Raw genomic sequence first — 17,887 nt, forward strand, 5'->3', positions numbered from 1 at the left:
TATAAATTATAATGTAACACTTATGATTGAAGTTAATCTTGAAATATATTGCCAGACAGAGCCAAATAGTTATAGATGAGCTGCTTTCATTAGTTATATTTATTATAATAGTTTAACTATATTAAAATGTAATTGTATTCATATTTTATACCAAATGCATTGAAACAAATGTGCTTTTCATAATATTGCATTATACTACTGTACTTAAAATGTAGCGCTTTGACATATGCCTAATTGTTAAATCTATATAAATTAAGTTTACTTTTCTTTAAAAGCTGATTAAAATGTGTTCTTTATTGTTGGGAGTGTAACAGAGGGAGTTGAGGATTAAGGAACTTTTGCTACTCACAATGTTTAGTCCAGAAAAACATGATGCTCACATGAATAGAATACATAGTTCGAAGATTAATTAAACACCAATTTCCCCCGAGGCAATTCATTGTTATGCACCAGAGGGTTCCAAGGGGAGGGCTATTTAGAAAGGAAAAAAGGATAAGGCCAGCACTGATGCATAAAAAGTGCATATACAGTTTTAAAAGTCTGTGCAATTTGCTTTCATCCTGAGGTGGCATTAACTGATATATTAACACTGTATACAGGGTATTATATGCCTATTTATTATATTATTTTTATTTAATACTAGCAGGAAATACTTTTGTCACACAGCATATAGAGCATGTGTGTTTTGAAATCCAGAATGCATTCTTAAAGAGACAGATACTGAACCAATACCAATGTGTGCCAGTTAACTAACGTGCTTCTCCTGTAGTTTCAGTTCTAGAAGTGCCAACTGTCCGTGAGTTTGCAGAGACACCACAATCAACACTTTTTTTGATTTTGAAGGGTCTTAATTTTAGAACAAAGTCTTGCAGGGAACAACATTCCTAATCAAATAGAATAGAAGATTATTAGAAAAGGGCATCATCTCAGCACAAAGAAATTCTGGAATGGGCTCCGCACAATAAGAACAATGAATCATTTTATTATTATTATTATTTTATTATTAAATACGAAGCACTGGCATTCACAAAAACTATGCAGCTTCTCTGAGAATGGGTGTCATACCATACATTTAAAACATTAATTTAAAAAATACCACACAACACTTATGTAGCCCAACAGACCACCACAAGTAAAAGGGTCTAAAATCTTAAAATTCATGACGTGAAAACTCAATTCCAAAGAACAAAGTTACAGTTGTTGCTGACTTCTGTCATGGGAAGGGTTAATGTTCCTTCTTTATGTTCTGGGTTTTTTTTTATTCTTTTATTCCTTTTTGTTAAAAAATTCAGAGGCGGAATCTTACATGTGAGAATTATTTGCCATCTTTAGAAATGGATTTTAACAGACTCTGATGCTAAATCAAAACATATGTGTGTAAAGGGTTTACAGTATGCCCTTATATTATTTCTGTGGTTAGATGTCTGTTGATGAATCTCCACCCATTACACTTTTTATTTTTTTCCCTCTTGTATTTGCAGAATTTTTTTCTGAAACATATTGAAGGAGTTAATCTGTTTTGTAATAACAGAGTCCTAAGCTTACATCTGATACTTTGGGAGTACACTTTGTTCTAACTTGCAGAACTATACAAATAAATCCACAGCTGCCATAAACTGTCCTAGCTCCATTGACTTCAACAGAACTGTGACAATTTACACCAACTAAGGGTCTGTCCCATTAATCTGTTATTGGGCATGGCCTGGATCCACAAAGCCTTGAAAATCACTGGACTCCACAAACCCTGGGGTAAGCACCTAGGCTTCCTATATGATGCATGGTGAGAGATAGATGCCTGACAATGCAATCCACAAAAGCCAGCACACTATGTGGGGAGTTGCCTAAACTAGCCAATGGGAGATGCTGACACTCTGGTGTGTCCTAAATCCTATCCTTCTCACAGAGTGAGAGGCCTAAATCTGGGCTGGAGGGAGGTGCCTATCTCTGCTTGGAATCCACAGATGGGAACCCTCTCTTGGAGTCATGCACTAAACTGTTCTTACAAGAAGAGCTTTGAACAGGTGTTCCCCACCTCCCAGAAGCGTGCGCTAACCACTGGATTATGAGATATTCTGACACAGGTCTCTCGCTTATTGAATCTGTTCAACTTTGCATTCAATAACTGGGCCAGAGGTAGAATGTGAATGACACAGCCCTATTCAAATCCCATCTCTTCATCAGGCAGAAGGGGGAACTCAGCTAGGGTCACCCATATGCTGGGTGAGTTTGCTAACCACTGGGCTAAAAGTTACAAAACAGATTGTTGCTACCTTTCTCTCCTCCCTCTCCTTCCCCCAGCTGTTTTGTGTGGTGTTGTGTGTGTTCGGTGCACATCTACTAGATAGGGCCCTATAGCAACATAGGGGAGGAAGTGAGCAGCCCTCTGTGGTGAAAGGACAGGTTAAGGACTATTTAGAAAAGCAGGACATGCACAAGACCATGGAGCTGGATATAATGCAACCGAGGGTGCTCAGGGAGTTGGCTGACGTGATTGCAGAGCCATTCGCTATTATCTTTGAAAACTTGTGGTTATCGGGGGAGGTCCCAGACGATTGGAAAAAGGCAAATATAGTGCTCATCTTTAAAAAAGGGAAGAATCTGGGGAACTACAGACCACTCAGCCTCACCTCCCTGGAAAAATCATGGAGCAGGTCCTTAAGGAATCCATTTTGAAGCACTTGGAGGAGAGGAAGGTGATCAGGAACAGTCAACATGGATTCACCAAGGGCAAGTCATGCCTGACCAACCTGATTGCCTTCTATGATGAGATAACTGGCTCTGTAGATATGGAGAAAGCAGTGGACGTGATATATCTTGACTTTAGCAAAGCTTTAGATACGGTCTCCCACCGTATCCTTTCCAGCAACTTAAAGAAGTATGGATTGGATGAATGGACAATAAGGTGGATAGAAAGCTGGCTAGATCATCGGGCTCAACGGGTAGTGATCAACGGCTTAATGTCTAGCTGGCAGCTGGTATCAAGCGGACTGCCCCAAGGGTCGGTCCAGGGGCTAGTTTTGTTAAATGGCTTCATTAATGATCTGAATGACGGGATGGATTGCACTCTCAGCAAGTTCGCAGGTGACACTAAGCTGGGGGGGACATGTAGGGATAGGGTCCAGAGTGACCTAGATAAATTGGAGGATTGGGCCAAAAGAAATCTGATGAGGTTCAACAAGGACAAGCGCAGAGTCCTGCACTTCGGACGGAAGAATCCCATGCACTACTACAGGCTGGGGACTGACTGGCTAAGTGGCAGTTCTGCAGAAAAGGACCTGGGGATTACAGTGGATGAGAAGCTGAATATGAGTCAACAGTGTGCCCTTGTTGCCAAGAAGGCTAACGGTACATTGAGCTGCATTGGTAGGAGCATTGCAAGCAGTTGGAGGGAAGTGATTATTCCCCTCTATTCGGTGCTGGTGAGGCCACATCTGCATCCAGTTTTGGGCCCCCCGCTACAGAAAGGATATGGACAAATTGGAGGGAGTCCAGCGGAGGGCAATGATTAGGGGGCTGGGGCACATGACTTACGAGGAGAGGATGAGGGAACTGGGTTTATTTAGTCTGCAGAAGAGAAGAGTGAGGGAGGATTTGATAGCTACTATCAAAGGGGGGTTCCAAAGAGGATGAAGCTAGGCTGTTCTCAGTGGTGGCAGATGACAGAACAAGGAGCAATGGTCTCAAGTTGCAGTGGTGGAGGTCTAGGTTGGATATTAGGAAAAACTATTCCACTAGGAGCTTGGTGAAGCACTGGAATGGGTTATGTAGGGAGGTGGTGGAATCTCCATCATTAGAGGTTTTTAAGGCCCGGCTTGAGAAAGCCCTGGCTGGGATGATTTAGTTGGGGATTGGTCCTGCTTTGAGCAGGGGGTTGGACTAGATGACCTCCTGAGGTCTCTTCCAACCCTGATATTCTATGATTCTATGCCCAGAGGCAAAAATGTAGGTGTCTAGGGAACTTCTGGAGTGAAAATATAGGTGCCAAGTGAGTTTAGGTGCCCATAGGATGAGGTGACAGCTAAGATGGGTTTTGTGGATCACAGTAGTGCCTAAATGTGGGCTTTGGGCCACAAAGACATTTAGTGGCCTAATGTCTATTGAAATCAATGGAAGTTAGGAGCCTTAGTACCATTGTGGATCTGGGTCCATTGGCATAATTCAGCTGGTAGTGCTGTTGCTTCAGGATCAGACAATCCTGCAATAGCACGTAGAACATAGGGTGGAGTAGTGAGGCTGCTTTTGGTCTGTTATGAAAGATGCTGTCAATCAGATGAGTTCTGGAAGGGCCTGTAGAAACAACAATATCATTCATTAAGACTCTAAATATCCATATGAGATATGTCAAACATTATCCATATGTTACAGTTGGGTAACTGAGGCATGGAATCATAGAATCATAGAATATCAGGGTTGGAAGGGACCCCAGAAGGTCATCTAGTCCAACCCCCTGCTCGAAGCAGGACCAATTCCCAGTTAAATCATCCCAGCCAGGGCTTTGTCAAGCCTGACCTTAAAAACCTCTAAGGAAGGAGATTCTACCACCTCCCTAGGTAACGCATTCCAGTGTTTCACCACCCTCTTAGTGAAAAAGTTTTTCCTAATATCCAATCTAAACCTCCCCCATTGCAACTTGAGACCATTACTCCTCGTTCTGTCATCTGCTACCATTGAGAACAGTCTAGAGCCATCCTCTTTGGAACCCCCTTTCAGGTAGTTGAAAGCAGCTATCAAATCCCCCCTCATTCTTCTCTTCTGCAGACTAAACAATCCCAGCTCCCTCAGCCTCTCCTCATAAGTCATGTGCTCTAGACCCCTAATCATTTTTGTTGCCCTTCGCTGGACTCTCTCCAATTTATCCACATCCTTCTTGTAGTGTGGGGCCCAAAACTGGACACAGTACTCCAGATGAGGCCTCACCAGTGTCGAATAGAGGGGAACGATCACATCCCTCGATCTGCTGGCTATGCCCCTACTTATACATCCCAAAATGCCATTGGCCTTCTTGGCAACAAGGGCACACTGTTGACTCATATCCAGCTTCTCGTCCACTGTCACCCCTAGGTCCTTTTCCGCAGAACTGCTGCCTAGCCATTCGGTCCCTAGTCTGTAGCGGTGCATTGGATTCTTCCATCCTAAGTGCAGGACCCTGCACTTATCCTTATTGAACCTCATCAGATTTCTTTTGGCCCAATCCTCCAATTTGTCTAGGTCCTTCTGTATCCTATCCCTCCCCTCCAGCGTATCTACCACTCCTCCCAGTTTAGTATCATCTGCAAATTTGCTGAGAGTGCAATCCACACCATCCTCCAGATCATTTATGAAGATATTGAACAAAACCGGCCCCAGGACCGACCCCTGGGGCACTCCACTTGACACCGGCTGCCAACTAGACATGGAGCCATTTATCACTACCCGTTGAGCCCGACAATCTAGCCAGCTTTCTACCCACCTTATAGTGCATTCATCCAGCCCATACTTCTTTAACTTGCTGACAAGAATACTGTGGGAGACCGTGTCAAAAGGTTAAGTGACTTGCCTAAGGTCATGTAGTGAGTCAGTGTCAAAGTGAGGAGTAGGTCTCCTAATTCCTAGTGCCCTACACTAACCACAAGACCAAGCTGCCTTCCAAAAGAAATAAATATTATATTAAAGCAATCATTAATATTATGGGGATTGTCTCATTGCTAATGTAAATTTCTTTGCAAAGAAATTTTGTACTGCAGTACTAAAACTTGATCCCTGTGCTGCTGCCTCAGATCAGACGTTATTTAGAACCTCTGCAGACAAGAGACTGTGATTTGATTTCTCCCACTGTCAAACTAAGGAATGGCAACTGTATAGGCAATAAATGTCTGGATCTCAAAATTCCTGGCAAGAACAGTCCCCAAGAGGTGCAGGAGTCTGGAAAGTGTTTTTTTGAAACCAGCAAATGCTGCCAACTTTCCTTCCCCCACTAGCACACAGAGAATCCATTTATAAACATATTAGTGGTTTTTATACACCAATAAGGAAAACACAGAAGGGTGGTAACTGTGACCTAACTGCACTTGTGAGAGAGAGGTGCTTGGGTGCACCTGATATCCAGGGATGTAGTTACTTTATGGTAATCTAATTGTGTGTTTCTTTTTTATTGTTTAATCATCTGTCACAATACTGGCAGCATCTGGTAATAGTACTGTAATGTCTTGTACTGCATATGCTTCATGTCGGTAAAAGCTGAATGACTCCCAGGATTAATTATTCCTAATAACAACAGTGTGGAGGTATGAATTATGACTCTGACCCTGCAACCATTTGTAGGAAAATCTCCCATTGGAATCAATGAGAATTTTGCATGAGTAAAGAGTACAGGATCAGACCTCAAAGTAATAGAAATAAGGGTGAAAGCCTCAAGACAGGGGATTTAGACACCTTATCTTCTATGAATAATAGTGCCATAGAATGCTTTGAAAACGTCAGCCTATATATATAGGTATTTGCATTTGGTTGCTTATTAAGCATGTTTATCAATGTATCATCTTCTTAAAAAAATCAGCTGAGCTTTTGTGTTTAATTTGTATATATGAGAAGCTAAAGTAATTGTATATTATAAATGCTAAACTCAAATGAAACACAGTGGCCAAAAAACAAACTAAATCTCCCCTCCATGGGTTATTCCCACATACAAGGAAAGTGTCATTGTCACAAAATTAAAATCATGGCGTTCTTTTGCATCTTAGCTGTCAGGGCAACTGAGGGTTTGGGTTTAAGCCTACCCTACCCTTCAGAAGAAAACTGAGATTCCATCCCATAAACTGATCCTCAGGGAGAGCCTTTACCTCCTCACTGCCACCTAGGTCTCCCTTTTCATTTATCCAGCTCCCCATAGCCTTGGCTTCAACAACTTCTGAGGAGGCATGCTGCCAGGAGCTCCTCATACCACCATTGCTCTAGAATTCCCTATAAAGTTGGGGGTAAGAGTATAGACAACATGGAGGAGGAAGGCAATACAAGCTACTACAGCTGTCTTCCCTCTTGGATGTTAGGGGAACCCAGTGGAGACCTGTTAGCTGCCAGCTGCCAGTGCAGTTGCTCTTAGGAATAACCTCTGGGGCATTTCCACTCCACTCGCTGAAGGCCACAGCCCTCCTGCTGGATTAAGGCCTTGATTTGCTACTTATTCCTCTCTGGCTTCTTCCTTTCTACTCATCGGGGTCAGATCCTAGTCCCACTCTGTACATGGAGCTGGAATCTGCAAGATCCCCCATAAAGGACTTCTTCTGAATTGAAGGAAATGGTGTCAGTGAGGTCACCTTGTGGCAAGTAAATGCAAGCCTATTCAAAGAAACAGGTCTGTTTTCCCTGTTCAGAGTCTATGTGAATAAATGAAATAGAACAGACTTACACAAAGCAGTTCAGGAAAATTTATCTATATTAAGAAAACAACACACAAGGCAGCCATTTTATTGAATGATTTAAATAATATCTCTCTTCCAGTTGCAAACTCGTTCAGAGATAATGGGCCAGATCCACAAAGGTCTCAGGTACCTAAAGCCCAGTTTTAGGCACCACTGCCACCCACAAAACCCCTGTTCAGCTGCCACCTAACCCTCGAGGCACTTAAACTCACTCAGTGGCTAAATTTTGGCCCCAAAAATTCCTACACACCTACCTTTCTACCTCTAAGCATGCACTCTGTTGTCTCAGACAGCCTGGATGTCTGTCTCACCTAAGCCTTAGTAAATCCTCAAACCAGAGGAATAATTGGGCCAGCAACTGCATGAGAATCACTTTATAGTCCAGTGGTTCGAACACACACCTGAGAGGTGGCAGATCCCTGTTCAAATCTCTTTTTCTTATCAGGCAGAGGTGGGAATTGAATGTGGGTCTGCTACATTACAGGTGACTACTCTAACCACTGGGCTAAAGGTTGTAAATAAAGGAGTCATCTTCTTCCTTTCCCTGGCCATTTTGTGTGGAGCTCCAAGTGCCCGAGCCACCTGAATCCAGGAAAGGCATTTCTGACTGTGTATCGCAAGCAGTGATAGGAACTGCCATACTGGATCAAATCAGTGGTTTATATAGACCAGTATCCTGTCTCCAGCACTGACTTGTACCAGCTGCTTCAAGTTGCAAGATCATAGTCAAGGAATAATTTGCCTACAGAGAAAATTTCTTCCTAGTCCCATTAGTTAGAGGTGGGCTTATGCCCTGAAATATGAAGGTTTCTAGTCCTTCCAAAACTCTTTATTTTTAATCCTTTCTGTTGTAACTTTGGATATTCTTATTGTCCATATAAACATGCAGTTCTTTCTTGAATCCTGCTCAGTGATATATTGTGGCAATGAGTCTCACAAGCCAAGTATGCATTATGTGAAAAAATATTTCCTTTTATCAGTTTTGTCACATTTCATGTCTCCCCCTTTAAGGGGAGAAGGGTCGAGCTGCACTTGTGACACACTTAACTCACTTCCCCAGGTGGAGAGAATGAGTAATGATGTCACCTGACAGGTGGATCATATGGCTAAATCAGGTCTTTGGGCATCGGTAAGAGAGGTCTGTGGAGAACCAGAAGGGAGAGTCTAAGAGCCTATCCCTTAATAGGGAGAGGAAGGGTGGTGTGAACAACCCTACACAAAGAATCTTCTTAGCTCCCAGGGACAGGGCCTGGAGAATGAAAAGAGCTAGTACCAAGCAGAAAGTCTAGAAAACAAGTTGACTGAAGAAGCCTCAACAGGGAGTCTTTCCTTCTGAGCTTTATGTTAATAAACCAGACCCTAAAAAGGCCTAGTGTTATTAGACATGTGAAAGCTTTTGTGAGTTATTGAGGAGTCCAAGAGTAGAAACTGAGGCAGTGATGAGTGTGATCCCAGACTGGGTTGGTAATGTGGGGACAGCCTCCATGTTCCTGTATTGTGAAGGTCAATAGAATTTTCTGGTCCACCTTCTCTATATTATTCATCATTTTGTATAGTATCATGTTTCCTCTTTTTCATTTCCTTTCTAAGTGAAAAGTCCCAGTTTTTTCAATCTATCTTCCTATGGACATTTTTCAGCGCTTCATTCTTGTCGCCTGTCTCTGAACTCCTCTTTATTACTGCCATATCCTTTTTGAGATGAGGTGACTAGACCTGAAGACAGTATTCCAGGTGATGTTATACCACCGACACATACCATCATGGGGATATTTCCAATATTACTCTCCATCTCATTCGTTAGGTGCCCGATGACTTTGTTTAATTGCACTTGAGCACAGCTCTTCAGTGAGCGGTCTACAATGTTGCCCAGATCCTTTTTGTGCGTTCAGTGATCTGCCTGCAAAACATCCCTATAGAATGATCAGACTTTTTGGAATGGTATCAGTCCCCCAAGCAGCCTCTCCACCTGGACTGCTTGATGATGAGTGCGATATTAAAATGTTTCACTAGGAGACACACCTCCACAACCCATGATCAGCAGGGAGCCAGGAAACTGCCTTTAAAACATAACCCTTTGGGACAAAACCTGAACTCCCTCTGGATCAAAACCTCCCCTGTCCGGCTAGGACAAGACTACACATCCACCAGAGCTTTGCCTAAGGACTCACTTTGGCGCAAGATAAGGGAATCGGCTCCCAAGAGGACGGGGGTGGGGGGAGAGATTTGACAGATCTCTGTGGATGACACCACCGAGCGGTACCTACCCAGGGATTTTCCCACTGGGCGGGGGGTTGCTTCTCTCTGTTTTTTATATAGTGCTTTGCTGGTGAGAGGCAGAGACAGACACCCCTTCCCTCCCGCGGCTCCCCGGCACCATGCAGCAGCAAGCGGCGCGCTAGTCAGAGCGCTCCCGGGAGGCTGCCACCGCCGCTGGTGCCGCTCCGCCCAGCGCCGCGGCCCGGGGAAGGAGGCGGGGTGGGATTGAACGGTGGGAACTGAAAGCTCGGCCCTGGGTTTCCCTGAGTCCCGGAGACTCGGTGCCATCCGGGGGGAAGAGTTTGCACGGCAGAAACCGTGCGAGGGACGAGGAAGGCGAGGGCGCAGCGGCCGCTTTTCAGGTTGCTTCCCCTTGTCTAGCCGGGGCGCCGCCGGGTCCTGGGAGCGCCGCGCTCCACCTCCTGAGTCTGCCCGGGAAGTCCCCGCGCTGCCGGCCGCCAGCGCAGCTGTTCTCGGGAGGAGCCTCTCGGGCATTTCCCCTCAGCACACTACAGGCGGTAGCCCCGCAGCTGGGGTGAGGCGTCGATTTGCTGCTGATTCCTCTCTGCGGGCTCAGATCCTGGCCCCAGTGAAGCTTCCTGGGAATTTTGCGGTGAACTTAAGTGGAAGCAGGATTTGGCCTTGACTATAACTGGGATTGTCCCCCACCCCTTTGTAGGAAGTGTCACCGCCGTAGCCTTTCCTTTCTCCTGTAATATGGGGAGTTTCTATACCCTTTCTGCTTTGGGGGGTGGCGGTGTGTTAGGGCTGGTGGAAGTCACTGTTTTTTCACAATGAAAAAGATGGTATTTTATGTAGTCTTTTCACTCTTTTTGATTTATCTGAGGCATTATTTTTAACCGTTGGTTTACTTCTCTCCAAGAACTAGCATCCCAGATTGTGATCCTTTAAATTTTGGGCAGGAAGGGAATAATTCACTTGTAACATCTGAGCCCAAAGGTTTAAAAATGTGTTTAAATGGAGATGATCATGGATGTATCTGTAAACGGTGGGCATGGGGTGTCAGTTTATTTAAGTTTTTTTCAAACATGGTACCAGTCTCATGCTCATTGTTTCACTTTTATTTTGCTTCAATTTTTTTTTGCTTCAAAAAATTTATGGGAAAATCAGGCAAGAGGGAAAGTGTTATCCTAGTCATGTAAACTGTTCTGCTTTTGGCCCATTTGCAAACAACTGTGGGTGGAGACAGTGTATCTGGTAAACAGTATTTTGTACCAGTGAGAGCTATACTTTTTTCCTAAAGGAAAGCTGGTGAAGAAAGCCAGGTTATGCTATGTCGGACATTATGTTCACATTCTTATCTCTGTATCTTGTAATATGTATCCTTTAAAATAAGCAACTAGGCTTGTGCTTGCTTGTTCTGTAGATAATTTTACAAGATACATTTAGAGTGCACAGCAAAACTCAATCTTGGGATCAGGATAATTCTTCTTTTTATTTTAGGGTAGAGAGTTAAGTATATCTGAATATATATTAGTGACAACAGGGCAGAACTCTTGGGCGAAGTGAAGGCCTTCTTTGAATTATATTTTTGGCCTCAAAATCAGTGAATATTATAATACTTGATTCCATGCCTTTATGGCTAAGATGAAATGTAGTATTGGCTTAATATCTATTAGGACTGCAATCCAAAGACCATATCCTGGTTATGTGGAGAAATAGATCTGATGATATTAATTAGTAGTCTATTTGTCAAGGCTTGACAAGGCAGCGTAAATGATGATTCCAGACTTGGCTTCTGCTCCTTGTTTTGCAGAAGCAGCCCATTCATTCCCTAGATGTGAAAGGTGTATGTTACTGTCAGAACAATTGACTTTGGTCACTGCATGGCCTCGCTTTATCAGGCTGTGCTGGGAGGCCCATCCAGTTCTTTTCATCTGGATATGGGCCTATGAGAGAGATGAGGGACATGAGAAATTCTGAAAGACAGAAAACTTAATCGTTCTGAATGTTGTATCTACCATTTCAAAGAAGTGTTGCTATACTGTCAGTAACAATCCTTGTCGTGCAAAGGTACAGCAGAATTTATGGAGATAAACAGCAAGTGGGGAAAAAAACCCATCCAGAGTGAGAATTGCAAGCTGTTCAGAAGAGTATTTCTGAAATACTATAAACTAGAGTAGAAGGAAGCAGAGCTGTGATAGTTGGATGTCCGGTTCTCAAAAACTGGTAGCTAATAAATTCACTTGAACTTCCTGTACATAAAATCCAGAATTGGTATGAAGGAGAAAAACTGGAAACCTGGGTACTGCTCCTCTCCGTATAACTCAGACTGCCCCAGTTTATTACTCTCCACTTAACTTTGGGGGGGTGTTAATCTTTTTAGATATTTCTTTCTAAATGTTTAATATTAAAGGCATTAATTTTAGGCATCACTTCTAATCTTTGGAAAATTTGGATTCCTGAAGTTTTTGTGTGCATCTGTGTGTGTGTTCTAAAACAAGTCAGACATCTAGTGTTTTGTGTTCACTGGTGTACTCATTTTAACACAACTTGCTGTGAATAATATCCAAATGTGTGTACAATGAAATGATGTTATCGATAATTGTTGAAGAAGGGGTATTGTATTGCTCAGAGAATTGCTTATGGGTTACAGAATCCATCACCCCTCAGGCACTGGTTCAAATGTAGGTCAATTTCAGAGTGAACAAAAGTTTTTATGCCATTAGATGGTTATTGGGTGGTCCATGAAATAAATTGGTAATGTGAGTCCAGTTTCAAAGGGACAGCTGTTCACATCCCACAAATTACTAACAGTTAGTGCTAGTTACCACTCTTTTTGCAGTTTTAGCAGAGAGGTCATCAACTTGAATGGGCTAGAAGTTTGAGTTATACTTTCCTTCCTAGAAGTGAGGGTACATTGGTGAGGTACAGAAACTTGTATGGTACTTGTTCTCTGGACTTCAGTTTAAAGGACTGTTAATTTGGCATGTCTCACAATTTAACTTTTTACAATTTAACTATTATTTTGAGATCCAAGAATCTCCTAGGTTTTTTTCTCCTTCCTTCATTCTCCCAGATGTTACATCAAGTATATAAGCAAAGCTGCTAATAACTAGTATTTATTTACAGTGATGATAGTGATAGAAATGTATTGCAACCCTGCCCCCCCCCCCCAAAAAAAACCCAACTTTTTTTTAAGGAGAATAGTGTTTTTATATAGTTTTTACCATAGCTGAAATCGATACTGCTTTGGAGTAACATTCAGTGGTAATAGGGTGGATTAAAATGAATCTTTGTTACAGGTGACTTTTAACTGACTCTCCTCTTCTGTAGAATAGTCCAGTTTTTTCTTAACACATCATATAATTTGTGGCTAGTCTGTTAGGAAGCATTTTAAACCAAGTTAAATATAGCTTACACTAGTTAAAATAACTGCAGTTGTTGTCTGAAAGGCAAGAAAAAATTAGTCCCTAAAATACCTGTTTTTCTCATTCTTACTATTTTAGGGATCCGTGGAATTTAAGGAATCCTTCTCTAAGATAACTTTGCTGCTGTTCTGGCCTTCCTTCTAAGTGTTGTGATGGTTTCAATTGAAGTACATTTCTGAAGAAACTGACCAGAATAGGACTCTTACTATTTTTCAAAATGTTCAAAATTCAGCAATGCGTAACCGCTAACAAGATACCCAGGAAAAGGCCATATAGATGTGACATCTGCTACAAACAATTTGAAACACCATCAAAATTAGCTAGGCATTATCTTATACACACTGGTCAAAAGCCATTTGAATGTTATGTATGTCATAAAACTTTTAGACAGCTAGTCCATTTGGAGAGACATCAGCTAACCCATAAACTTCCTTTTAAATGCAACATTTGCCATAGGAACTTCAAAAATTTAATTACTTTCTTAAAGCATCAACAGCTTCATAATGAAAACTACCAGAGTGATATTAAGCAAGCTAAAAGATCAGTGGATGCCAAACAAGATAGGCTGTTGTATGGAATATTGCATTGTTCTAGTTGCCAGAAATCTTTTACAACAGAGGAGCGGTGGATGCTGCATCAGTGCACAAAGTCAGATCATCCGCACAGTGCCAGGAGGAGAAAGAAAACTCATATGTGTGAAACATGTAACAAGATGTTTCCATCACAATCTAAACTGGAAAGACACTTGCTGATTCATACTGGCCAGAAACCTTTTAAATGTTCCTTGTGTTGTAAATCTTTCAGGCAGTCAACACATTTGAAAATCCATCAGCTCACACACACAGAAGAGAGGCCTTTCCAGTGTTGTTTTTGTCAAAAGGGATTTAAGATGCAGAGCAAACTCCTGAAGCACAAGCAACTCCATGTCAGAAATAAGTCTCTTCCCAGAGTCCTTTACAGAGCAAAGACTTCTAAATACCCTAGACCTCAGAACTCACTGGAAGGAAAAAGGGATAATTTTGAGAATGTTGATACTTATGAGTCCCTGGAGAATGATCCACTTGATGTTCACTCTATTTATATTGTACCTTTTCAGTGCCCAGTGTGCGAGCAGTGTTTTGAAACAGAGCGGGTTCTAAATTTGCACAAATGTTTTTACTTGAGAGATGGCAAAAATTCAAACAGTGGCAAATCAGCCTACAGCCACAAAGCCAACATTAAAAGTAAAGTCCTGATGAAGCTCAAACATGCTGGAGAAAAGGCATCAGATTCGTCTCTGTCTGACAGAAAAAAAAATAAAACAAGTCACTTTAAAAGTTATGACCTGTTTGCATCTAATGAGCAACATTCTGATCGGAATGCTTCCCCTAAAACTTTTAAGAATTATCATAGCAAGCTTGTCAGGCACAAAATAATTAGCAATAAAAAGAAAAGGACATTTGTCATGCCATTATCCTGGCAAGAGGACCTACAAAAGCACAAATTAGAAATTAATTTAAATGGTATAATTACTGGTGAAAACATGTTAAACATGGATGATTTGGTGCATAATAAAGATGACTCTCTTTATGGTTCATTGGATGCTGATTTCTTTGATAATCCAGAAGCAGCACTTCACTGTGCTTTTTCAGCTCCTACTAAAAATATACATAATAGACACAAAGTGTGTAAATGTGACAGATGTGAAAAAATCTTTCCTTCTTCATCCAAACTTCAAAGACATTATCTTATTCACACGGGACAGAAGCCCTTTGGCTGTAATGTTTGTGGGAAGACATTTAGACAGTCAGCTCACTTAAAAAGACATCAGCTCACCCATACTGAAAAAAGACCATATAAAAGCCCTGTTTGCCAGGTGGAATTTGAAAATCTGAACAAACTTTTTAGTCATCAGGGAGATCGCATTGAATTTAAGTCTCCTCAGCCTGTGGGTTATTCCAAAAGACCTTCACAGGCATCTGGCTTTCCAGAATTTGAACTGATTCAATCAAACCAAGCAGCTGAAATCAAAGTTGAGCTAGAGTCTGGGGACTTTGTTCTTGGCACCAACAGTAGAAACACACAGCCATATTTGTGTAGTAAATCGTTGGAAATGGAGCAAAGCCATTACAGTCACTGGTATGATTTTTCTGGAGGTATGGAAAAAAGTGAAGCTATTAAAAAGTTTTATCAGTGCAGTGTCTGCTTTAAAACTTTTAAATCGCCTTCCAAACTTGAAAGGCACTATTTAATGCATGCTGGACAGAAGCCATTTGAATGTTCAGTTTGTGGTAAAACTTTCAGACAGGCCCCACATTTGAAAAGGCATCACCTTACTCACTTTAAAAAGAAATCCTAAAGATAAAATGGCTGCCAGAGTTCCACTGAGTGGGATAACAAACACTAGAAGGTATCTTGTGTTCAACAAAAGTGGATGGTGTCCCATGAGACTGACTGACTGTTTTTAAAGTCTAAAACTTTTGGATTACATAATTATGAACAGGCTTACATTAGATTGACTGACTTATGGAATGTGACTACTTATGTTAGAGATGACCTGAAGAAAGGTTAATGTACTGTTTTCAGGCTGTCTACTTATATATTTTGTGATGAATAAGGGTTGATGTTTGAAAACTTCCAGCATTGTTTTTTTTAAAATTGTGAATTCATGTAGTTATTGCATAAAAATGTTTCAGCAATCTGTAATGCAGTATAAATCACATGTTTAAAAGTTGTGCCTCTTCCCCATCCGGAGGAGTTAATTTATGGCAATATGCTTTCTGACTGCACCTACCAAATAGCAAATGTAAAAAGACTGTCCTTGACCCACTTTACTTTGTCTCCATATATGCTGAAAGCATAAGACGCATACTGTGCCTGGTCAGTACTATTTTTCTTATGCTCTTGTTTGTTCTGCAGACCAGGTAATACAAGAGAAAAAGAAAGGAGTTGGAAAAGGAAGAAGTGGAGGACAAAGCCCAGAGGGAAAAATAACTTCCGCAACAGTAACATGAGATTAATAGAGATAATACTTACCGGCTTTAAGAGCTATGGATGAAGAGTGCTATGTAAGAGTTAGGTATTGAACATATGCACATTAAAATAATATTAGTGTTCCTGAGTCAATACAGTCCTCTTAACCGCATTTGACTCTTCCAGTCTTGTTCCCTGCTTCTTCTAGCTTTTTGGGTCAGTCCACACAATATTCATGTGTTGTTCTGCAACAGAAGTGGATGAGACTCTTAATTAAGCCCCAGGTTGTTGGTGGGTTGTTGTTTTTTTTCATGTAATGTCATTAATGCGTCCCCTTTCCACTCAGCCACCTTGTCCTTAGTTCCTTTGCAAGGCCAAAATTTTGAGTCATGGCCTCCTTGTTTCCTGGTAGTGCACACTGCACAAGTTAAGGAAATATTCCTTCGGATGGGATAAGATGATGACTTCCTGGCAAGACTGTTTGTCAGTTATATTCCTTTATAACGTGAAATAACGACTGTAAATGACAACTAGCTCCTATCAAGTAAATCCATTTTTGTATTAGTAAAAGCTGTAGTTACAGTATGAATTTTCTGGTAAGTGTTGGTGTATGACCACTTTCCCCCTTACGCTGAAAGAATGGGTGAGCAAAAATAGTTATGGACATGCTGGGGAAAGAGACTCTGGGAACTTGCAGATAAGAATGAAGTTAGGGGTTTTTTTTTTTCCACCTCAGAAAGAAAAGCTGCCTGCTAAAGTTTCTTTGTTGTGTAACTTCTCAATGCTTGAACCCTAAAGTTTCCAACTAACAGAAAATTGGTGAGATTCTTTTCATTGTTTAAGTAGATCCAGATTTATTTAAATGAACTCTTTTTTTGACTTATATTTGCAGTCTTTCAAGTGACTGGCATAAGCTATATAATATTTGGTATAAATGAAGTGAGGATTTCCTCCTATCTGGAGATTGTCTCCCCCATGTGAGAGAGTAAAAATAGAAAAATGGTCTTGCTGGTATGATCTCATACTTCGCTATTGGTTATACTTTTAGACTTCCCCCCCTCATCTCCTGTCCCTCTTCCAACATGATTTCAGATTGTTTCGTATTGAGAGGCAGAATACCGTAAAAAGTGTTTTGGAGGTGTGCTGTAGGCTCTTTTGAAATACCTGTAACAAATCTTTTTATTTATGTAGTACTTTTATTGTGCACTTCATTTGAAGACTATAGAGGTGTGAAGACCAACTGTGTGAAATTTGATATGCAGAAAGTAAAAGATTAGATGTCATAGTAACTAACACCTTGCTGCATGTTAGAACAAAAAACATGTTTGGTTTGTTTCTGAAACCATTTTTTCTGCTTGACAAAAAAAAATAAACTTTTCAATATATATTTAAAAAGAACCAGACTTTTCATGTTTTAAAAAGTTTTGAGAGTCAGATTAACGACCTGAAACAAGGTTAAAGTAGAGAGCACTGCTATTAATTGGATCAAATTTGATGGCTAGTCTGGGGAATACAACCATGGTAACTTCTTAATCTCTTTGTACAGACCTAATCACTCTAATGGAATATACAAAAGAGCATTTTAATAACTACTATAGAAATACTAATATACCAGTACTTTATTATCTACCGGATACTTTATTTTCCCTACACATCTGCATGTATAAATATTATGGAGAGACAGTCTCCTCCCCCAAATGAAGGTAACATACACTTACTGTAAGTGTATTTTATAATTGATTATTGCCCAGACACAGTTAAATTTTTCAAGAGTCCTTTCCTTTTCAAATTCTGCATACATGATCTGTAGTCACTGGGCAATTCTTTGCCCAAATTTGAGGTGATTCGAATGAGCTGGTTTTGATAGATGGGAGTGGGGTTCAGAAAAAC

General features: G+C 41.2%; 1 protein-coding gene across 5 annotated transcripts; it reads left to right on the forward strand.

The window, feature by feature from the left end:
• The first annotated feature begins 9,892 nt into the window (after positions 1 to 9,892).
• On the forward strand, positions 9,893 to 17,261 carry ZNF770 (zinc finger protein 770). 5 transcript variants are annotated; one of them, XM_074957085.1, is made up of 4 exons: positions 9,893 to 10,188; positions 10,537 to 10,662; positions 13,124 to 15,180; positions 15,944 to 17,261. In XM_074957085.1, exons 3-4 carry the CDS (start codon positions 13,263 to 13,265, stop codon positions 16,036 to 16,038), a joined length of 2,013 nt encoding a protein of 670 aa, XP_074813186.1. In that variant the 5' UTR covers positions 9,893 to 10,188; positions 10,537 to 10,662; positions 13,124 to 13,262; the 3' UTR covers positions 16,039 to 17,261. The 5 variants fall into 5 exon arrangements, with proteins under 5 accessions (XP_074813186.1, XP_074813181.1, XP_074813182.1 ...); XM_074957080.1 differs by having other exon boundaries at positions 13,124 to 17,261; XM_074957081.1 differs by lacking the exon at positions 10,537 to 10,662 and having other exon boundaries at positions 13,124 to 17,261.
• Positions 17,262 to 17,887: the final 626 nt, after the last annotated feature.

This window comes from Natator depressus, chromosome 6 (assembly GCF_965152275.1).
Source record: "Natator depressus isolate rNatDep1 chromosome 6, rNatDep2.hap1, whole genome shotgun sequence".
Classification (NCBI taxonomy): domain Eukaryota; kingdom Metazoa; phylum Chordata; order Testudines; family Cheloniidae; genus Natator; species Natator depressus.